At 45.9% G+C, this 24,609-nt stretch overlaps 1 protein-coding gene across 1 annotated transcript in view; it reads right to left on the bottom strand.

The window, feature by feature from the left end:
- Window positions 1-8,428: 8,428 nt before the first annotated feature.
- The window catches only part of LOC311134670 (proline-rich protein 5-like), a 46,093-nt gene continuing 29,912 nt past the window's right edge, over window positions 8,429-24,609 (bottom strand). The window contains exons 5-11 of the mRNA XM_084168418.1: window positions 11,555-11,603; window positions 11,384-11,441; window positions 11,047-11,138; window positions 10,640-10,780; window positions 10,390-10,528; window positions 10,016-10,303; window positions 8,429-9,847 (exon numbers count right to left, since the gene is read on the bottom strand). Coding sequence (XP_084024544.1) covers window positions 9,579-9,847; window positions 10,016-10,303; window positions 10,390-10,528; window positions 10,640-10,780; window positions 11,047-11,138; window positions 11,384-11,441; window positions 11,555-11,603 — 1,036 coding nt within the window. The 3' untranslated portion in view covers window positions 8,429-9,578. The remainder of the gene's footprint in view (window positions 9,848-10,015; window positions 10,304-10,389; window positions 10,529-10,639; window positions 10,781-11,046; window positions 11,139-11,383; window positions 11,442-11,554; window positions 11,604-24,609) is intronic.

The raw sequence follows: 24,609 nt of genomic DNA, 5'->3' as shown, positions 1-24,609 counted from the left end.
CAGGAAACACAGCCCTTTAAGTGTTTCTAAAATCCCCTGTGAGAAAAATGAATGGTGGAAAAACGATTGGAACCATTTCCCCATTTGACCGCTAGGTTTTATGGGTATTATGACCCCTCCTCTTAATCAAAATTACGACTTGCCTCTTATCCATTCATCGTTCCCTTATGCCATAGTTTGTACATCTCAATTATTATATTGCTTATATAGGTCTCTCATTAGTATCTTATTAATCATTTTAGGCAACGTTGGAATGATGCATTTCATTGTTTTGCTTACTTTGTGTATTATAATTAGCTCATGTGCTTTTCTTCACGAGGAGGGGACACTATATAATGTTATTGGGTCTGTAACCATGTTTGCCAGTGACAGTCTCTTCCCATTCAAATACTGTATTCTCTTTCAACAAAAAGTTCAGTAATAGACCCATGTAATTCCAGTTGATATTGCCAGGGTTGTTTTGTTTGCGCAATGTGCTGTCTGTGCGTTGGTATATTGTCTATAAAAGTGGATCCTCGTGATTGTATTTTCCTTCCTTTGAGACCACCTAATAAAATACTTCAAATGGTAGGCTAACCGCGTCTCTCTCTCTCGCTGTGTCTCTGTGTCTGTCTCTCTCTCTCTCTCTGTGTGGTGACTTAAAGAAGAGTAAAGTTAAGGCCTCAACATCTTGCTGAATTGATCTGAACTAACATCTATATGAATTTCTATCGGTGTTGTCAGATGAACCGATGTGGATGTGGTGGAGGAGTCAGGCGCAGGACACAGAGGCTTCGTCCAACAGACTTTACTAGTCAAAAGTGCAAAAAATACAATACACGGCCTCGAAACAAACAGAGGCGAGTGAATACGTAATCCATGCGTAAACACTAAACAAACAAACAGAGCGTCAACACGCAGCTCCGAAATACAGGCAGACAACAACACACAATCTAACCAATACAAAACAGGGAACTTATAGGACACGTAATCAGAACACAAACAGACACAGGTGTACAAGACAGACCAAAGCAATCACACCACGAAACATTCAACGGTGGCAGCTAGTACTCCGGGGACGGCGAACGCAGAAGCCTGCCCGAACCAGGAGGAGGAGCAGTCTCGGCCGAAACCGTGACAGTACCCCCCCCCCTTGACGCGCGGCTCCAGCCGTGCGCCGACCCCGGCCTCGGGGACGGCCAGGAGGACGCGGACCCGGGCGCGTGGGATGCCCACGGTGGAACTCAGTCAGGAGGGATGGATCTAGGATGTCCCTCCTAGGCACCCAGCACCGTTCCTCCGGACCGTACCCCTCCCACTCCACGAGATACTGGAGACCACTCATCCGGCGCCTCGAGTCCAAGATGGTCCGGACCCTGTACGCCGGGGCCCCCTCGATGTCCAAAGGGGGCGGAGGGGTCTCTCCTATCTCATCTTCTTGGAGTGGGCCAGCTACCACCGGCCTGAGAAGAGACACATGGAACGAGGGGTTAATATTATTGTACTCAATAGGCAGTTGTAACCTGTAACACACCTCGTTCAATCTTCTCAGGACTTTAAAGGGCCCCACAAACCGCCGACCCAGCTTCCGGCAGGGCAGGCGGAGGGGCAGGTTTCGAGTCGAGAGCCAGACTCAATCTCCCGGTGCGTACACCGGTCCCTCACTGCGATGGCGATCGGCGCTCGCCTTTTGTTGACGGATGGCCCGCTGCAGATGGACATGGGCAGCGTCCCACGTCTCCTCCGAGCGCCGAATCCACTCGTCCACCGCAGGGGCCTCGATCTGGCTCTCGTGCCACGGTGCCAGGACCGGCTGATACCCTAAAACACACTGGAAAGGTGTTAAATTGGTGGAGGAGTGGCGGAGAGAGTTCTGGGCCATCTCTGCCCAGGGGATATACCTAGACCACTCCTCCGGCCGGTCCCGGCAATAGGACCTCAGAAACCTACCCACATCCTGGTTGACTCGTTCAACCTGCCCATTGCTCTCTGGGTGGTACCCCGAGGTAAGGCTCACCGAGACCCCCAAGCGTTCCATGAACGCCCCCCAGACTCTGGAGGTGAACTGGGGACCTCGGTCAGACAATATCCTCGGGGACCCCATAGTGCCGGAACACGTGGGTAAATAGGGCCTCGGCGGTCTGTAGGGCAGTAGGGAGACCCGGCATTGGGAGGAGACGACAGGCCTTGGAGAACCGATCCACAACGACCAAAATGGTGGTATTCCCCTGGGAAGGGGGTAGGTCGGTTACAAAATCCACCGAGAGGTGGGACCATGGTCGTTGTGGAACGGGCAGGGGATGTAACTTACCCCTGGGCAAATGTCTAGGCGCCTTACACTGGGCGCACACCGAGCAGGAGGAGACATAAACCCTCACATCCTTAGCTAACGTTGGCCACCAGTATTTCACGCTAAGGCAGTGCACTGTCCGGCCAATACCTGGATGTCCAGAGGAGGGTGATGTATGAGCCCAATAAATAAGACGATCACGAACGTCGAGCGGAACGTACGTCCGCCCCACAGGACACTCGGGGGGAGTAGGGTCGGTACGCAGTGCCCGCTCGATTTCCGCATCGACCTCCCATACCACCGGAGCCACCAGACAAGACTCCGGCAGTATGGAAGTAGGCTCAATGGCCCTCTCCTCTGTGTCATACCACCGGGACAGGGTGTCTGCCTTACCGTTCTGGGACCCTGGGATGTATGTGATCTTAAAAACAAACCGGGTCAGGAACATGTTCCACCTAGCCTGACGAGGGTTCAATCTCCTAGCTGCCCGGATGTACTCCAGGTTACGGTGATCAGTCAGAATGAGGAAAGGGTGTTGAGCCCCCTCAAGCCAATGCCTCCACACCTTTAGGGCCTGGACAACAGCTAACAGCTCCCTGTCCCCAACGTCATAATTGCGCTCCGCCGAGCTGAGCTTCTTGGAGTAGAACGCACAGGGGCGGAGCTTAGGTGGCGTGCCGGACCGTTGTGACAGGACTGCCCCAATACCGGTCTCGGACGCGTCTACCTCTACTTGGAATGGTAAAGAGGGATCCGGATGCGCCAGCACCGGGGCCGAGGTGAACAGGTTCTTTAGTTTGACAAATGCCCTGTCCGCCTCAGCTGACCACTGCAAACGAACCGGACCCCCCTTTAGCAGGGACGTAATGGGAGCTGCAACCTGTCCAAAGCCCCGGATAAACCTCCGGTAGTAATTAGCAAAACCCAAGAACTGCTGCACCTCTTTTACAGTGGTTGGAGTTTGCCAATTACGCACGGCCGACACACGGTCTACCTCTATCTCCACACCAGACGCGGACAACCGGTAACCCAAAAAGGAGACGGACTCCTGGAAGAACAGGCATTTCTCTGCCTTGACATACAAGTCATGCTCCAACAGTCTTCTCAACACTTGGCGCACCAGGGCTACATGCTCGGCTCGTGTAGAAGAGTACACTAGGATGTCGTCGATGTACACTACCACACCCTGCCCATGCATGTCCCGGAAAATCTCGTCAACAAAGGATTGGAAGACTGAAGGAGCATTCATTAACCCGTATGGCATGACGAGATACTCGTAATGACCCGAGGTGGTGCTAAATGCCGCTTTCCATTCATCCCCCTCCCTAATGCGCACCAGATTGTACGCGCTCCTGAGATCCAACTTTGTGAAGAACTGCGCTCTGCGTAATGATTCTGTCATAGTCGCAATCAGTGGAAGAGGGTAACTGTACTTAACCGTGATCTGATTGAGACTACGGTAATCAATACACGGGCGCAAACCCCCGTCCTTCTTCTTCACAAAGAAGAAACTTGAGGAAACCGGGGAAGTGGAGGACCGTATGTATCCCTGTGCCAAGGACTCGGCTATGTAAGTCTCCATAGCCGCAGTCTCCTCTTGAGACAGGGGATACACACGGCTCCGCGGAAGTGCCGCTCCTGTTTGGAGATTTATCGCACAGTCCCCCTGTCTATGAGGTGGTAGCCGTGTTGCCCTCGTTTTGCTGAACACAAGTGCTAAGTCCTAATACTCAGGGGGAATGCGCATTGCGGGCACTTGTTTCGGACTCTCCTTCGAGGTCGCCCCTAAGGAAACACCTAGACATTTCCCTACACACTGGGCAGACCACTCCATAAGAGCCCTCTGTTGCCACGCAATGGTAGGATCAAGGGCGCTTAACCAGGGAAGCCCCAGCACCACGGGGTACGCAGGAGAGTCAATCAGATAAAACTGAATGATCTCCTCACGACCCCCCTGCGTCGTCATCTTAAGTGGTGCTGTGACTTCTCTGATCAGCCCCGACCCCAACGGCCGGCTGTCTAGGGCGTGGACAGGAAAGGGGGCTTCTACCGGCCGAAGGGGAATTCCTAACCTATCACAAAATGCACGATCAATAAAATTCCCAGCTGCGCCTGAATCTACTAGCGCCTTATGCTGGGAATGAGGTGCCACCTGTGGAAATCTCACAGGAATACTCATGTGACCAACAGAGAGTTCTGGGTAAGTGGGGCGCCTACTCACCTGAAATGACTCCCCAGTGCGTGACCTGTTGTCCCCTCTCCCAGGAGACCCTCCCCAGCACCTGGCCGCGGTGTGTCCTCCACGGCCACAGTTGGTGCAGGGGATGGCCCCCCTCGGGTTCTCTCTCCTCCTCTCTCTAGCGCCAGCACCCCCGAGCTCCATGGGAATCGGCTCGGAGGTGCTGGAGGGTGGAATGGACGACCCCCACTCGGGACGTCCGCGGGTAGCCAGCAGGGTGTCGAGACGGATGGAGATGTCCCCCAACTGGTCGAAGGATAGGTTGGTGTCCCTGCAGGCCAGCTCACGACGAACGTCCTCTCGTAGGCTACACCGGTAATGGTCGATGAGGGCCCTCTCATTCCACCCCGCATCCGCCGCTAGAGTCCGGAACTCCAGGGCGAACTCCTGTGCGCTCCTCTTCCCCTGTCGGAGGTGGAACAGACGCTCCCCCGCCGCCTTTCCCTCAGGTGGGTGATCGAAGACAGCCCTGAAGCGGCGGGAGAACTCCGCGTAGGTGATGGTAGCGGCGTCTATTCCCCTCCATTCGGCGTTGGCCCACTCCAACGCCTTGCCGGATAGACAGGAGATGAGGGCGGAGACGCTCTCGTATCCCGAGGGCGCTGGGTGTAGGGTAGCCAGGTAAAGTTCCACCTGCAGGAGGAACCCCTGACACCCGGCTGCAGAACCGTCATATGCCCTCGGGAGCGAGAGCCGAATGCCCCTGGGTTCCGGTGCTGAGAGAGGAGGACTGGCCGTTGGTGATGGGATGGTGTAAGAAGACGTGGGCACCTCCCCAGTAACCAACCGGCGCAGAGTGTTGGACACCTCGTCCATGGCGGACCCAAGTTGCCGGATCATGGTGTCCTGATAGCTGATCCGTTCCTCCAGCGACTTGGGTGTCGCAGCTGCTCCTGCTGACTCCATAGTTAGTGTGTTGTTCTGTCAGATGAACCGATGTGGATGTGGTGGAGGAGTCAGGCGCAGGACACAGAGGCTTCGTCCAACAGACTTTACTAGTCAAAAGTGCAAAAAATACAATACACGGCCTCGAAACAAACAGAGGCGAGTGAATACGTAATCCATGCGTAAACACTAAACAAACAAACAGAGCGTCAACACGCAGCTCCGAAATACAGGCAGACAACAACACACAATCTAACCAATACAAAACAGGGAACTTATAGGACACGTAATCAGAACACAAACAGACACAGGTGTACAAGACAGACCAAAGCAATCACACCACGAAACATTCAACGGTGGCAGCTAGTACTCCGGGGACGGCGAACGCCGAAGCCTGCCCGAACCAGGAGGAGGAGCAGTCTCGGCCGAAACCGTGACAGGTGTCCATTTTGAAAGTGCTGAACAAATAGGCCTACCTCGTCGCAGCTCGTATGCTCGCACTTGCTTATACTTAGAGCTAAGTGTTAATGATACAAAAACAAACTTTATGAATCCACTGAACATAAACATAATAATATTTGTGTATGGTTCAAAAGTCAAAACTCATGCCCACAAGAAGTCAGTAGAAACCATATTTGTTTAAGCAAGTCAGCTATGGTTTTTAAAAAGGCAGTAAATGAGGCTGAATGAACTGTTTCGCTGCCAGACAAGGCTCCGCTGATAGCCAGGTGTAGCGGTGGTAAGGATTCACTCCATGGTGCATCTCTCTTCTTCTGTGGTCCTGTATGGCTCAGTTGATAGAGCATGGCGCTTGCAACTCCAGAATTGTAGGTTTGATTCCCAGGCCACCCATACGTAAAGGTGCATGCATGACTATAAGTCACTTTGGATAAAAGCGTCTGCTAAATGGCATATTATATTATGAAAGGAAGGCTCCGCTGTCAGGACAGCTTTATGTAGGCCCTAACAGTTTGTGTGCACCGTTTGTCACCGTTATAGTGCAATTAATGTGTTGTGTAGTGTAGTGGCTTTGCTGGCATGCATCTAAAAAAAATTGGTTGAGTTTGCCCCACCAAGATTTACATGCTAAAATCGCCACTGTGTGCTGTTCACTGATGAATCCCGGTTTCAACTGTACCAGGCAGATGGCAGACAGCATGTATGGCGTCCGTGTGGGCGAGCGGTTTGCTAATGTCATGTTTGGGATGCTCTGGATCGACGTGTACGACAGCGTGTTCCAGTTCCCGCCAATATCAAGCAACTTCGCACAGCCATTGAAGAGGAGTGGGACAACATTCCACAGGCCACAATCAACAGCCTGATCAACTCTATGCGAAGGAGATGTGTTGCGCTGCATGAGGCAAATGGTGGTCACATCAGATACTGACTGGTTTTCTGATCCACGCCCCTACCTTCTTTTTTAAAAGGTATCTGTGACCAACAGATGCATTTCTGTATTCCCAGTCATGTGAAATCCATAGTTTAGGGCCTAATGAATTTATTTCAATTGACTTATATGAACTGTAACTCAGTTAAATCTTTGAAATTGTTGCATGTTGCATTTATATTTTAGTTCAGTTTGGTTGTAATATAATCACCTTTTCAAGATCATAGTCAGAACTACAAATGTTTGATTATTCCATGCAAAACAATTGCACATATTTAGCTCTATCATCAGAGTTATACAGTAAGTAACTGCATGTTTTTCGTGATCAGTAAACATCAATTGATCATGTAATTTCAGATATGTGAGGGTATAGCCTCACGATATCGCTCAATATTGGCCACCATTAATTGGATATTTGAGTGATATAGTGGTGTAGGTTAATTTCCCATCCTTTTTGGGCTCTGTCTGTCAAGCAGCAGAAGGGCGCATTTGCAGATGTAGACTGTTAGCTGATAATGTTTACTTTGCAAACTACTGGTAGAAACTTTGTACAGTTGGCTAAACATAGTGGTGAGTAGACCTAATGTACTTTTTTCTCCAACCAATGTAGGCCTACCTAGCAAAGTTAGCTAACATGATCTCATTTTCAACATTGTTTTTAAGAGTGTATTTAATCACGATTGCTGCTGATAGACATGATAGGCTACATTGATTGACTGACCAAGTCAAATTAGCTAGCTAACAGATCACCTCAATATGGCTAGTTAACGAGCTAACTTTCAGGGGATAAACTAGATGGCTATATCCAAATATTGTTTGACTTGCTTGACATCTATAGTGGTGATGACAGAAGTCCAACTGACAACTTTACCAGGAGGAAGATTTGACGATGTCAAGCTCTTTTCAAAAGCCTGTTCTCTGATGAAGCAAGCTACATGTTATTTGCTTAGCTAGCTAGCTACAAGCCAAATGGATAGGCCCTCTAGTATCTGAAATTACATGATCAATTGTTTACAGATCATGAAAAGCATGCAGTTACTTGGTGCATAACTCTGATGATAGAGCTAAATGTGGAGTAATCAGAAATATGTAGTTCTGACTATGCCCTTCAAGAGGTGATATTAAAATCAAATAGTTATAACATTTATTTAACAATCCCTAGAAAACGGCACACAGTTGTCAATGGTTTTAGCAGAGCTGGTGGTCTCCTTGCCCCCCAGCAGCCAAATCTAAGGCACTGCACTGTATTGTGACGTTTTATTGATAACGACCTATAACGGGTTATATCCATGATGAGTCCTCTATCTATCTCTATGACAACAGGCACAACTCAGATATAAAGGCGTATTTTTCAAAGTTGCTTAAAACGCCACGTGTGCCCACTTACTGTATATAAGTGCATTAGTAACAATCTAACCATCATGAAACTTCTATTTGATCAAATAAGCCTCACGTAGCAAATTAGCAATTACATTAGTTGTTGACAGTCTTTGACCTCCATACAAAAAACCCTTACTTCGTGGGCTTATTTTCGTGGACAAATTTTGCCCTGAGTGAAACCTCTCGCTTTGCCTCTTCCTCTCTGACTAAATTAAGTCAATGGACTAAATAAAATTGTATGTAAAAAGGCAATGGAAATCTTTACTTAGCCATTTGAATTTTTATTAAAATCTGATATCACAAATTAATGATAATTTACAACCTTGGATAAAAACGTCTCATTATAGATTGTCTCTCGCTTCATCTCTTCCTCTCTGACTAAATTAAGTCAATGGACTAAATAACATTTTATTTAACAAAACAATGGAAATCTGTACTTAGCCATTGGAATTTTTATTAAAATCTGATATCACAAATTAATGATAATTTACAATCTTGGATAAAAACTTCTCATTACAGATTGTCAAAAAAAAAGCTAAGTATACAAAAACGGTTGAGGTAAAACATCATAAAAATAGCTTCAGTTAAAAAGCCCTTATTGAAGTCACAAGTTAAGTTAAAAAGCTTACTTCACAATATCTAGCTGTCCTAAAAAACAACAATTTATTTACAGTTGAAGTGCCACACAACACAGTGAATGATACAACATTCAATTTCATTAAACCCTCATTTTCTCGCCCTTTGTAAACAGTAAACAAACAATTACATTTCATTATTTAGTTTCTATGAGTAATACATAACATGACTGCTTTAAGACCTTTGAAAAGAGGATGATAGACTGCTCCCAGATGTACTTTAGCCAACTCCTCTGACTATCATTGTCACGCCATACATGTTTGGCATGACAGTGAAAAAACACACAGAGGGGAGAGGGAACATATGCAGGTTCTTAGAATGAGGAGTAAGATGTGACCAAATCACATTCACATACTGTATTTACTCCAAAAGCTTTTCTGGTAACTGCAGTTCTCCCAAGCTTTTGTAGAAAACCCAGACACAATCCAAGGGCCCACATCCAAAGGCCCACAGGTTACGGCATCATAGTGGTGAGAGTCAAGTTTCAAAACATACAAAACAAAACACATCCCAAAAAATGCAGACATTATCAGATTGAATCAAATGCTTAGAGAAGTTCGTTTTTTCTTCTCCAAATAAATGCTGACTAAAAAGAGGCCTCTTGTGGGGAGAAGTATGGAGTGCACTTAGCCACAAAATCCTTATAAGGATGAGGTTGCCTCTAGCCTAGAGACTGATCTAAGTTGAGCATTTCCCTCCAATGTCTAAGATAAGATATTTGGGGAGGGCAAGCTGATCCTACACATGTGTGCCTAAGGTACACCTTCCACCCATGATTCCCTCTACACAGTACTCTGCCTGCTCTCCCGACCATATCCCATTGACTCCGAGCAGCAGGGTGGGAATTCTATGAATATCCCATCTAAATCTGAGTCCAGGGACTCCAGCACCTGTCCAATGATGGTCTCTGGGCTGGAGGATCCGCTGGGGGGAGAGGAGGGGGCACCATTGGCCATGTCTGTGAGGGACATTGTTGCCTCCGTCCCATGGAGGGGTCCTGGGGAGTGGAGAGGGAGGATTGAGGGGGAGGGGAGAGAAGACTCCATAGATCCTGCCAGAGGGAAGGTTGTGGGTTAGGATCAATCAGTCTGGCAAGAGTATTTTTCTTATTTTTCCTACTATGGCAACTTTTCCACCCTGCGCCTCTGGAAGTTTGCAGTTTGTAGTGTATGCATAGCCTAACCTAGTAAGGAGCTAGTGAGGAGGACTGAGGCCCTACCTGTGGACTGTGGAACCACACAGAGCCTGTTAGCAGAGGTACTGGAGGTGGAGGGGTCAATCCCAGAGGCAATGTCGGTGTAGGCCAGGCCCTGTTCCTCTAAGCAGGAGATGATCTCACAGGCAGAGTGGCGTCGGATGCCCCCGCTGCCCACCGAGCTGGCGTCAGGGTCGTACTCTGCCACGGGCGTCAGGAGGAGAGGGATGTTGTAGCTCTTAGAACGGACCACAGGGTTCTTAGACGGCTGGTCCACAGGCTGCTTAGGCCAGCACCACTGGAAACGATTCTCTGTGGGAGGGACAGAGTGTGTAAGTGAAGGAGAGTAAAGGAGAGAGAAAACGTAGTGGGTGAACAGGGCAGTGTATGTATCTTACCAAGCACACAGGAGCAGTGTGCCACGCTGCCGTCTCCAGAGTAGAGGCCGTGGGTGCCCAGGTAAGGAGAGACCACCCTCTGGACCAGAGACTCCAGACGCAGGTAGTCCTCACTCACACCCCGCGACTCATGGACACCCTACAGGGAGAGAGAGAAGACAGGTCAGAGCATGTGTGTGTGTGAGTGAGGGACATAAAGAGACAGAGAAAAAGAGAGAGAAAGAGAGAGAGAGAGGCGTACTGTACCTACCTGCAGTATAAGCAGCATCTGCGTGACGGAGGGGGGAATGCGGGCGCGGGGCCGAGACAGAGCATCCTCCAGCTTCACACTCAGAACTATGGTGTTCCTGAAATGGAGCAGAGCCAGCTGTCTCACACTGGGCTCCTTACCCTGCAGACAGAAAGGAGAGAAGAAGGGGAGAGATAGAAAGAGGAATGGCGCGAAGGGTGAGGAGAGGGGGAGGTAGGGTTATGAAAATGCAGCTTTAATTCCCTGAGAGAATGTGTTTCTTTATTGTCTGCTAAGAGAGAATCAGAGAGAGAGAGAGAGAGCGAGAGAGAGAGAGAACAGGTTAGAGGAGAGTCAGGACATAAAGAGATAGAGACAGAGAGATAGAGAGAGAGAGAGATGAGGGAGGAGAGTTAGGGGAGTGATACCTGTACTGGGTGAAAGATGGCCTGTAGCATGTTGAGAACATCACAGAAGAAAAAGTCCCATGTCTCTGCCAGAGAGTCCAGTAACTTCTGACCTGCACACCAAAGGAGGAGCAAACCAACTGCTGTTAGTACTAAAATAATCTCACAAAGCACAGCAGTTTGGGACCTATGGCCTTAGTTGACTTTGGTGTGTTAAGCACAGAACATCACAGACCCTGACAAAGGTAATGTAAGCTTCAGATCAATTATTTTTATTTGGAGGACTGACTGCTCTCTCTAATGGGTCACTGTTAACACATCTACTAAGATTCTGTGAAAAGTGAGACACCACAAATACCTTCGTAGAATCTTATTTTGTCCCGTAGAATGACCATGCCCTTTGTCAGCAACTGGTTCTGAGGGACAGATAGGTTCAATGAAACAAGCTTTGTTAAAATGTATATTATGGCTCAATCAGAAACAATCTATCCATGATATTATTTCACCATTTAGCAGTAACATCACTTACCTGGAGGTATTCTGTGAAAAACGACCCCAACTCTGTTTTCAATAGGTGCCTGAATAAACAAAGTCAAGAGAGTTAACACACATGAGCCTAGGCTACATTTGACTAGTGCAATACACTGATAATACAAAATAGGCAAAAAGCTTCAAAACCATCTATGTAAAATTAGATAGTACATTATTGTGTAGGTACAGTTGAAGTCGGAAGTTTACATACACTTAGGTGTCAATAAAACTAATTTTTCAACCACTCCACACATTTCTTGTTAACAAACTATAGTTTTGGAACTATAGTCAGTTAGAACAAAAGTCAGTTAGGACATCTACTTTGTGCATGAAACAAGTAATCTTTCCAACAATTGTTTACAGACAGATTATTTCACTTATAATTCACCGTATCACAATTCCAGTGGGTCAGAAGTTTACATACATTAAGTTGACTGTGCTTTAAACAGCTTGGAAAATTCCAGAAAATAATGTCATGGCTTTAGAAGCTTCTGATAGGCTAATTGACATAATTTGAGTCAATTGGAGGTGTACCTGTGGATGTATCTCAAGGCCTACCTTCAAACTCAGTGCCTCTTTGCTTGACATCATGGGAAAATCAAAAGAAATCAGCCAAGACCTCAGAAAAAAAAATTTGACCTCCACAAGTCTGGTTCATCCTTGGGAGCAATTTCCAAACGCCTGAAGGTACCACGTTCATCTGTACAAACAATAGTACGCAAGTATAAACACTATGGGACCACGCAGCTGTCATACCGCTCAGGAAGGAGACGCGTTCTGTCTCCTAGAGATGAACGTACTTTGGTGTGAAAAGTGCAAATCAATCCCAGAACAACAGCAAAGGACCTTGTGAAGATGCTGGAGGAAACAGGTACAAAAGTATCTATATCCACAGTAAAACGAGTCCTATATTGACATAACCTGAAAGACCGCTCAGCAAGGAAGAAGCCACTGCTCCAAAACCACCATTAAAAAGCCAGACTACGGTTTGCAACTGCACATGGTGACAAAGATCGTACTTTTTGGAGAAATGTCCTCTGGTCTGATGAAACAAAACTAGAAATGTTTGGCCATAATGACCATCATTATGTTTGGAGGAAAAAGGGGGGACTTGCAAGCCGAAGAACACCATCCCAACCGTGAAGCACGGGGTGGCAGCATCATGCTGTGGGGGTGCTTTGCTGCAGGAAGAACTGGTGCACTTCACAAAATAGATGGCATCATGAGGAAGGAAAATTATGTGGATATATTGAAGTAACATCTCAAGACATCAGTCAGGAAGTTAAAGCTTGGGTCTTCCAAATGGGCAATGACCCCAAGCATACTTCCAAAGTTGTGGCAAAATGGCTTAAGGACATCAAAGTAAAAGTATTGGAGTGGCCATCACAAAGCCCTGACCTCAATCCTATAGAAAATGTGTGGGCAGAACTGAATAAGCGTGTGCGAGCAAGGAGGCCTACAAACCTGACTCAGTTACACCAGCTCTGTCAGGAGGAATGGGCCAAAATTCACCCAACTTATTGTGGGAAGCTTGTGGAAGGCTACCCGAAACGTTTGACCCAAGTTAAACAATTTAAAGGCAATGCTACCAAATACTAATTGAGTGTATGTTAACTTTTGACCCACTGGGAATGTGATTAAATAAATAAAAGCTGAAATAAATCATTCTCTTTACACTTATTCTGACATTTCACATTATTAAAATAAAGTGGTGATCCTAACTGACCTAAGACAGGGAATTTTTACTAGGATTAAATGTCAGGAAATGTGATAAACTGAGTTTAAATGTATTTGGCTAAGGTGTATGTAAACCTCCATCAACTATATATATATAAACTACATGACCAAAAGTATATGGACACCTGCTCGTCGAACATCTCATTTGTATTTGTATTTTTTAAGGATCCCCATTAGCTGCTGCCAAGGCAGCAGCTACTCTTCCTGGGGTCCAGCAAAATAAGGCAGTTATACAATTTTTAAAACATTACAATACATTCACAGATTTTACAACACACTGTGTGCCCTCAGGCCCCTACTCCACCACTCCCATATATCTACAGTACAAAAATCCATGTGTGTATAGTGCGTATGTTATCGTGTGTGTGTATGCATGTGTCTGTGCCTATGTTTGTGTTGCTTCACAGTCCCGCTGTTCCATAAGGTGTATTTTTATCTGTTTTTTTAATCTAATTTTACTGCTTTCTGGTTACCTCTCATAAATACAAATAGTAATGAAGTCAATCTCTCCTCCACTTTGAGCTAGGAGAGATTGACATGCATATTATTGATGTTAAATATCTGTGTACATCCAAGGGCCAGCCGTGCTGCCCTGTTCTGAGCCAATTGCAATTTTCCTAAGTCCCTTTTTGTGGCACCTGACCACACGACTGAACAGTAGTCCAGGTGCGACAAAACTAGGGCCTGTAGGACCTGCCTTGTTGATAGTGCTGTTAAGAAGGTAGAGCAGCGCTTTATTATGGACATACTTCTCCCCATCTTAGCTACTGTTGTATTAATATGTTTTGACCATGACAGTTTATAATCCAGGTTTACTCCAAGTAGTTTAGTCACCTCAACTTGCTCAATTTCCACATTATTTATTACAAGATTTAGTTGAGTTTTAGGGTTTAGTGAGTGATTTGTCCCAAATACAATGCTTTTAGTTTTATAAATATTTAGGACTAACTTATTCCTTGCCACCCCCTCTGAAACTAACTGCAGCTCTTTGTTAAGTGTTGCAGTCATTTCAGTCGCTGTAGTAGCTGACGTGTATAGTGTTGAGTCATCCACACACATTAGACACACTGGCTTTACCCAAAGCCAGTGGCATGTCGTTAGTAAAGATTGAACAAAGTAGGGGGCCTAGACAGCTGCCCTGGGGAATCCCTGATTCTACCTGGATTATGTTGGAGAGGCTTCCATTAAAGAACACCCTCTGTGTTCTGTTAGACAGGTAACTCTTTATCCACAATATAGCAGGGGTGTAAAGCCATATCACATAAATGTTTTCCAGCAGCAGACTATGATCGATAATGTCAAAAGTCGCACTGAAGTCTAACAAAACAGTCCCCACAATCTTTTTATCATCAATTTCTCTCAGCCAATCATCATTAATTTGTGTAAGTGCTGTGCTTGTTGAATGTCCTTCCCTATAAGCATGCTGAAAGTCTGTGTTTACTGTAAAATAGCATTGTATCTGGTCAAACACAATGTTTTTGAAAAGTTTACTAAGGGTGGTAAACAGGCTGATTGGTCGGCTATTTGAGCCAGTAAAGGGGGCTTTACTATTTTTAGGTAGCGGAATGACTTTTGCTTCCCTCCAGGCCTGAGGGCACACACTTTCTAGTAGGCTTAAATTGAAAATATGGCAAATAGGAGTGGCAATATCGTCCGCTATTATCCTCAGGAATTTTCCATACAAGTTGTCAGACCCCGGTGGCTTGTCATTGTTGATAGACAACAATACTTTTTCACCTCTTCCACACTCACTTTACGGAATTCAAAATTACAATGCTTGTCTTTCATACAGTGGCTTGCAAAAGTATTCACCCCCCTTGGCATTTTTCCTATTTTGTTGCCTTACAACCTTGAATTAAAATTGATTTTTTGGGGGTTTGTATCATTTGATTTACACAACATGCCTACCACTTTGAAGATGCAAAATATGTTTTATTGTGAAACAAACAAGAAATAAGACAAAAAAACAGAAAACTTGAGCGTGCATAACTATTCACCCCCCCCAAAGTCAATACTTTGTAGACCCACCTTTTGCAGCAATTACAGCTGCAAGTCTCTTGAGGTATGTCTCTATAAGCTTGGCACATCTAGCCAAAACTGCTCCAGCTCCTTCAAGTTGGATGGGTTCTGCTGGTGTACAGCAATCTTTAAGTCATACCACAGATTCTCAATTGGATTGAGGTCTGGGCTTTGACTAGGCCATTCAGAGACATTTAAATGTTTCCCCTTAAACCACTCAAGTGTTGCTTTAGCAGTATGCTTAGGGTCATTGTCCTGCTGGAAGGTGAACCTCCGTCCCAGTCTCAAATCTCTGGAAGACTGAAACAGGTTTCCCTCTAGAATTTCCCTGTATTTAGCGCCAACCATCATTCCTTCAATTCTGACCAGTTTCCCAGTCCCTGCTGATGAAAAACATCCCAACATGCTTCATGGTGGGGATGGTGTTCTCGGGGTGATGAGAGGTGTTGGGTTTGCGCCAAAAATAGCGTTTTCCTTGTTTGCCATAAAGCTCAATTTTAGACACATCTGACCAGAGTACCTTCTTCCATATGTTTGGGGAGTCTCCCACATGCCTTTTGGTGAACACCAAACGTGTTTGCTTATTTTTTTCTTTAAGCAATGGCTTTTTTCAGGACACTCTTCGGTAAAGTGGTCCTATGGACAGATACTCCAATCTCCGCTGTGGAGCTTTGCAGCTCCTTCAGGGTTATCTTTGGTCTCTTTGTTGCCTCTCTGATTAATGCCCTCCTTGCCTGGTCCATGAGTTTTGGTGGCCGGCCCTCCCTTGGCAGGTTTGTTGTGGTTCCATATTCTTTCCATATTTTAATAATTGATTTAATGGTGCTCTGTGGGATGTTCAAAGTTTCTGATATTTTTTTTTAACCCAACCCTGATCTGTACTTCTTCACAACTTTGTCCCTGACCTGTTTGGAGAGCTCCTTGGTCTTCATGGTTCCGCTTGCTTGGTGGTGCCCCTTGCTTAGTGGTGTTGCAGACTCTGGGGCCTTCAGAACAGGTGTATATATACTGAGATCATGTGACAGATCATGTGACACTTAGATTGCACACAGGTGGACTTTATTTAACTAATTATGTGACTTCTGAAGGTAATTGGTTGCACCAGATCTTATTTAGGGGCTTCATAGCAAAGGGGGTAAATACATATGCACGCACCACTTTTCCGTAATATATATTTTTTGAATTCTTTGAAACATGTTATTTTTTTCACTTCACTTCACCAATTTGGACTATTTTGTGTATGTCCATTATATGAAATCCAAATAAAAATGCATTTAAATTACAGGTTGTAATGCAACAAAATAGGAAAAACGCCAAGAGGGATGAATACTTTTGCAAGGCACTGTAATTTGGTCAGATATACTTGGATGTGTAGTGCCTAAGTTTGCTAATCTTGCCAATGAAAAAATCATTAAAGTAGTCGGCAATATTAGTCGGTTTTGTGATTAATGAGCCATCTGATGAATGATGGAGCTGAGTTTGCTTTTTCCCCAAAAATTTAATTTAAGGTGCTCCAAAGCTTTTTACTGTCATTTATCTTTGTTTCGTAGTGTAGTTTCTTCTTCTTTTTATTCACTTTAGTCACATGATTTCTCAATTTGCAATGCGTTTGCCAATCGGTTGTGCAGCCAGACTTATTTGCCATTCCTTTAGCCTCATCCCTCTCAACCATACAATGTTTAAATTCCTCATCAATCCACAGGGATTTAACAGTATTTACTGTCATTTTCTTAATGGGTGCATGCTTATTAGTAACTGGAATAAACAATTTCATAAGTGTGTCAAGTGCAGCGTCTGTTTGCTCCTCATTACACACCACGGACCAACACATATTCTTTACATCAATAACATAGAAATCACTATAAAACATATTGTATGACCTCTTATACACTATATTAGGCCCAGCCCTTGGAACTTTGGTTTTCCTAGATATGGCTCCTATATTGTGATCACTACATCCGATGGATTTGGATACTGCTTTAAAGCAAATTTCTGCAGCATTAGTAAAGATGTGATCAATACATGTTGATGATTTAATGAATGTGCTGTTTGTAACTACCCTGGTAGGTTGACTGATAACCTGAACCAAGTTGCAAGCACTGGTTACAGTTTGAAGCTTTTTCTTGAGTGGACAGCATTCTAAAATCATGGGCATTAATATGGAGTTGGTCCCCCCTTTGCTGCTACAACAGCCTCCACTCTTCAGGGAAGGCTTTCCACTAGATGTTGGAACATTCCTGCAGGGACTTCCTTCCATTCAGCCACAAGAGCATTAGTGAGCATTAGGTTGGGCACTGATGTTGGGCAATTAGGCCTGGCTCGCAGTAGGCGTTCCAATTAATCCCAAAGGTGTTTGATGGGGTTTAGGTCAGGGCTCTGTGCAGGCCAGTCAACTTCTTCCACACCGATCTCGACAAACCATTTCTGTATGGACCTTGCTTTGTGCACAGGGGTATTGTTGTGCTGAAACAGGAAAGGGCCTTCCCCAAACTGTTGCCACAAAGTTGGAAGCACATAATCATCTAGAATGTCTTTGTAGGCTGTAGTGTTAAGATTTCCCTTCACTGGAACTAAGGGGCCTGGCCTGAACCACAAAAAACAGCCCCAGACCATTATTCCTCCTCCACCAAACGTAACGTTCTCCTGGCATCCGCCAAACTCAGATTCGTCCGTCGGACTGCCAGATGGTGAAGTGTGATTCATCACTCCAGAGAACGTGTTTCCACCGCTCCAGAGTCCAATGGCGGCGAGCTTTACACTACTCCAGCCGACGCTTGGAATTGCGCATGGTGATCTAAGGCTTGTGTGCGGCTGCTCGGCCGTGGAAACCATTTCATGAAGCTCCTGAATAACAGTTATTGTGCTGATATTGCTTCCAGAGGCAGTTTGGAACTCGGTAGTGAGTGTTGCAACCGAGGACAGACAATTGCGCCTAGACGTTTCCACTTCACAATAACAGCATTTACAGTTGACCGGGGCAGCTTTAGCAGGGCAGAAATTTTACGAACTGACTTGTTGGAAAGGTGGCATTCTATGACGGTGCCACGTTGAAAGTCACTGAGCTCTTCAGTAAGGCCATTCTACTGCCAATGTTTGTCTATGGAGATTGCATGAAGGGGTGTCCATATACTTTTGTGTATATATAGTGTATTACTTTGTAGTTACATGTATTTACAAGGAATTTAAGTCTCATTCAACTGCATGATATATGGGTATTGTGCAACTCAGCTTTCTCTTTTAAACATACTGTTGATGTTTGTTTCCAGTGGTAAGTATATATTGAAACAGTGTTAGGACTAGACCCTACACAGCAAACTGGACAGTTTTACCTAGTGTTTATTTTTCAGTGTAACATTTCTAGTGTTGATTCAGGAGTTAAATTAACTTTCTAAGAGTGAAATTAACACTCAGTGGGATAAAAAGAACCCCATTGTTGGTGTTAATAAGTGTTGTCTGACAGTGTGATTGTGTCAGTTTTACTCTGTGGAGAGTAAAACATTCCCATCAAAACCACGCCCATCCTTATCATATTTCTTAGCACGCTCTACAGCAGCTAGATCTTTTGGGATTGTTTTTAATATCTGTGTTTTTACATGTAGATTTATTGATTGATTCACTTTATGCTATACAAAGATAAATTAATAAAAATTCTGAACTAATTCAATCAGTTACTTAGATTTCTTGCACCCATTACTGAAATTGTTGTTCCAGTTTAAATGGTTTAGCTAGTCTCCTTTATCAATGTTCCTAACCATGACAGTCATTCTGAATGCAAGTTGCGGGTGAATAAAAATTCAAATTGTTGGATGTTCTAACTCTGGCTGGATTCCAATAGGAATTACACATCACTTTGCAAGCCAGCATAATGTGACCCAGACCCCTTCCCTTTTTCCACATTTTGTTACTTTACAGCCTTATTCAAAAGTGGATTCATCAATCTACACACAATACCCCATAATGACGAAGCAAAAACTGGTTATTAGAAATTTTTGCACATTTATTAATAATAAAAAACAGAAATATCACATTTAGATAAGTATTCAGACCTTTTACTCAGTACTTAATTGAAGCGCCTTTGGCAGCGATTACAGCCTTCTGTCTTATTGGGTATGACGCTACAAACTTGGCACACCTGTATTTGGGGAGTTTCTCCCATTATTCTCTGCAGATCCTCTCAAGCTCTGTCAGGTTGGATGGGGAGCATTGCTGCACAGCTATTTTCAGGTCTCCCCAGAGATGTTCGATTGGGTTCAAGTCTGGGCTCTGGCTGGGCCACTCAAGGACATTTAGAGACTTCTCCCGAATCCACTCCTGCGTTGTCTTGGCTGTGTGCTTAGGGTTGGAGTCCTGTTGGAAGGTGAACCTTCGCCTCAGTCTGACATCCTGAGCACTCTGGAGCAGGCTTTCATCAAGGATATCTCTGATCTTTACTCCGTTCATCTTTCCCTCGATCCTGACTAGTCTCCCAGTCAATGCCACTGAAAAACATCCCCACAGCATGATGCTGCCACCACCATGCTTCACCGTAGGGATGGTGCCAGGATTCCTCCAGACGTGACGCTTGGCATTCAGGCCAAAGAGTTCAATCTTGGTTTCATCAGACCAGAGAATCTTGTTTCTCATGGTCCGAGTCCTTCAGGTGCCTTTTGGCAAACTCCAAGCAGGCTGTCATGTGCCTTTTACTGAGGAGTGGCTTCCGTCTGGCCCTGATTGGTGGAGTGCTGCAGAGATGGTTGTCATTCTTGAAGGTTCTCCCATCTCCACAGAGGAACTCTAGAGCTCTGTCAGAGTGGCCATCGGGTTCTTAGTCACCTCCCTGACCAAGGCCCTTCTCCCCCGATTGCTCAGTTTGGCCAGGCAGCCAGCTCTAGGAAGAGTCTTGGTGGTTCCAAACTTCTTCCATTAAGAATTATGGAGGCCACTGTGTTCTTGGGGACCTTCAATGCTGCAGACATTTTTTGTACCCTTCCCAAGATCTGTGCCTCAGAGCTCTACGGACAATTCCTTCATGGCTTGGTTTTTGCTCTGACATTAACTGTCAACTGTGGGACCTTATTTAGACAGGTGTGTGTGCCTTTCCAAATCATGTCCAATCAATTGAATTTACCACAGGTGGACTGCAATCAAATTGTAGAAACATCTCAAGGATGTTCAATGGTAACAGGACGCACCTGAGCTCAATTTCGAGTCTCATAGCAAAGGGTCTGAATACTTATGTAAATACATTTTTTGTTTAATATACATTTGCAAACATTTCTAAAAACGTGTTTTCGCTTTGTCATTATGGGGTATTATTGTGTGTAGATTGCTGAGGAAAAAATAAATATAATCCAAGGCTGTAACATAACAAAATGTGGAAAAAGTCAAGGGGTCTGAATACTTTCTGAATGCACTGTATGTATTGTCATAAACAGTTTAATTTGAATGACATTCGCCTACAGTAGGAACTCACTTTAACCTCACCGCGTTGTGTCAGCGCATTGCTCCTAGGTTCATCCTGGCCATCTTGCACAGGACAGAAATTGAACAAATTCAACAACCATGTCTTTTTCACTAACAAATACAGTCATGGGTGGTATACCTACAATTCACCCGAAAAGGCAACGCACATTGGGAAATTATATCGGAGGCGTGGCTTAGTGGGGGCATGGCTTTCAATTAGTTATTTTTGGTCACCCGTGAGTAGAAGTGTTGTACCAGTTTAAGTGGTCTATGGTTATGTTTATTAAAGATTGACCATGTCTGCTACCAGTTCTGAAGTCTTTATAAACCCTTACATAAGAGCATGTGGCAATAGGAGGTCCCTTACCAGGAAGAAATGTAATCTACTTTCACCCCTGTGTATATTACTGTGTCGTAGGACCGGCGCAGACCAACAACCAGACCAGACATCATCAAGACCCAAAACAACCCCCACCTGAGCAAGATGGCCAGGATGAACCTAGGAGCAATGCGCTGACACAACGCGGTGAGGTTAAAGCTGATCCCCAACGAGGAGGCTGCCGAGGACAGAGCCGCCAATCACAGAGGAGCAGAAATAGCAACAACAACTGCCAGACCAGAAACCATGTCCCGCCTGGAATTCAGCAGGACAGTTCTCCAGAGAGCTATGGGCTTTGTGCCGTCTGACCTGAATTGCCTGGTGAAACCCCCAGGGCCACATGAATCATTTGAAGCCCGTTTCAAGACCCCCCAGTCACTAGAACAGTTTTGGTAAAAATTCAGAAATGGCAAGGATTCAGCCCCGTTTAACAGAATCAGAGCATACCCCCTTTCCAACACAGAATCCAAGTTATACAGTACAGCTTCACAATGAATGCATCCAGGACTATGACACGCAAGTTTGGTTAAGCAGGTTCGCCACCATCAAGTCAGTGGCTAGGAGGGTCCTGGACTGGGGCACGAAAATGGCTGGTCCAGTTAAGACCAGACCCAACCAAAGTGGGCAGAGTCCAACACCTCCCCAGCACCATCATGCTGGGGAACAACAGAGGCTCCGTCCACTACTACGGCAAGCCCAAACTGTACAGGAACTGGGCCATCTGGGCTCCCGAGTGGCGCAGCGGACTAAGGCACTGCATCTCAGTGCTTGAGGCGTCACTACAGACCCCCTGGTTCGATTCCAGGCTGTATCACAACCGGCCGTGATTGGGAGTCCCGTAGGGCGGCGCACAATTGGCCCAGCGTCGTCCGGGTTTGGCCGGTGTAGGCCATCATTGTAAATAAGAATTTGTTCTTAACTGACTTGCCTAGTTAAATAAAGGTAAAATAAAAAATAAAAAACATCTGGCCGCAGTCTGCACAGCCATCATCTGCAAGATCTTTAAAGACAACCATCCCACCTCAGACTGTACCTCCACACGCCACTGCAACCTGTGCGGGAAAGGCGGCCACCTACTTCAGAACCTGTCCCAGCTCCTATGCCGGCAGGGCAAGGGCCAACACCATCAACCCTAACCCAAATCCCAACCCCACCAACCCCCTCCACCAGACAACAACGAAGACCCAGAACCAGTCCCAGACCTTTCCACAGGCAAGGCCTAACCCACCATCCAAGATGTCCCAGAAACGGCCCCCACCCGTCACCACCGAAGACGTTCCAGAAACAGCCCCCCTCCCCCCAACAAATCCTTTCCTAGCCACCTCCACCCCCATCAAACCCCTGGTCAAACTGGACAAAAATTACCAAATGGAAAAGACAGACAGACCAGACCCAGCACCCTCAATTCTATCACCAAGTCAGTACAGGGGGCCACCAGGCAATCAGTGGGGAGGCACGCCAAGACCTGTGAACAGCCAAGAACCACCCAACAACACAAAAGACCCGCTAGAGGCCCTCATCCACCTCTGCAACGAAATGATCAAACACAGACCTGGATCAGACCAAAGATCACACATTCACCCGGAGCGAGTAGGCCACAGGAAAGTACCACCATTGACCTCTGTATCTAGGACTCCCTTGTGTGTCTGCTTGCTCCTCAGGTTGTCCTTCCTCCTCTCTACAGACCCAGATCCTGACCCAGCACCTGCAGCAGCCCCAGTTCCCGGCTCCAGGTTCCTGTTTCTTTCCTCCAGTCCCAGCACCAGACCCAGCACCAACACCTGGTTTCCAGTCCTGGTCCCAGTACCAGCACGACTTCCAGTCCCAGCCCCAACACCAACAACAACCCTGGACACAGCACCAACCAACCACAACTGCCACCTACATCCAGCAACTGCCAGCCCAGCCCAGACTGACCCCCTTCCCCTCACCCAACACAAAGACACAGACACATTGACTGACGGACAGATTCTTCTGATTCTTTTTTTTTATTGATTGATTGATCACTTTTGTTTTTGCTTTTGTTTGATTTGATGAACATTTGGTTTGCCTTATTTGAATTTCTTATTGTTTGAATTGTTTATTATTTAAAATTTTTAATTAATGATGGATTGAATTTGAACTTATTGAACATTTTACATAAAAATAAATACAAAAACTCCTTACATAAGAGCATGTGGCAATAAAGACTTGTAAATATTTTTGTAATGTCCTTAACCCAACAGTGAGTGACCTTGTCAAGAGATACGGACCTCTGTGTAATGGTTAAAAATACTTTATGAGGTGTTATTGCATAACACCGTTGGTGTAAACTACACTGCTAAAAAAAATAAAGGGAACACTAAAATAACACATCCTAGATCTGAATGAATGAAATAATCTTATTAAATACTTTTGTCTTTACATAGTTGAATGTGCTGACAACAAAATCACACAAAAATTATCAATGGAAATCAAATGTATCAACCCATGGAGGTCTGGATTTGGAGTCACCCTCAAAATTAAAGTGGAAAACCACACTACAGGCTGATCCAACTTTGATGTAATGTCCTTAAAACAAGTCAAAATGAGGCTCAGTAGTGTGTGTGGCCTCCACGTGCCTATATGACCTCCCTACAATGCCTGGGCATGCTCCTGATGAGGTGGCGGATGGTCTCCTGAGGGATCTCCTCCCAGACATGGACTAAAGCATCCGCCAACTCCTGGACAGTCTGTGGTGCAATGTGGCATTGGTGGATGGAGCGAGACATGATGTCCCAGATGTGCTCAATTGGATTCAGGTCTGGGGAACGGGCGGGCCAGTCCATAGCATCAATGCCTTCCTCTTGCGGGAACTGCTGACACACTCCAGCCACATGATGTCTAGCATTGTCTTGCATTAGGAGGAACCCAGGGCCAACCGCACCAGCATATGGTCTCACAAGGGGTCTGAGGATCTCATCTCGGTACCTAATGGCAGTCAGGCTACCTCTGGCGAGCACATGGAGGGCTGTGCGGCCCCCCAAAGAAATGCCACCCCACACCATGACTGACCCACCGCCAAACCGGCCATGCTGGAGGATGTTGCAGGCAGCAGAATGTTCTCCACGGCGTCTCCAGACTCTGTCAAGTCTGTCACATGTGCTCAGTGTGAACCTGCTTTCATCTGTGAAGAGCACAGGGCGTCAGTGGCGAATTTGCCAATCTTGGTGTTCTCTGGCAAATGCCAAACGTCCTGCACGGTGTTGGGCTGTAAGCACAACCACCACCTGTGGATGTCGGGCCTTCATACCACCCTCATGGGGTCTGTTTCTGACCGTTTGAGCAGACACATGCACATTTGTGGCCTGCTGGAGGTCATTTTGCAGGGCTCTGGCAGTGCTCCTCCTGCTCCTCCTTGCACAAAGGCGGAGGTAGCAGTCTTGCTGCTGGGTTGTTGCCCTCCTACGGCCTCCTCCACGTCTCCTGATGTACTGGCCTGTCTCCTGGTAGCGCCT

Source organism: Coregonus lavaretus, assembly GCF_964263955.1.
Source record: "Coregonus lavaretus genome assembly, chromosome: 9".
NCBI lineage: Eukaryota > Metazoa > Chordata > Actinopteri > Salmoniformes > Salmonidae > Coregonus > Coregonus lavaretus.
The sequence above is the reverse complement of the archived record's forward strand: the minus strand, read 5'-3'. Positions and strand labels throughout refer to the sequence as shown.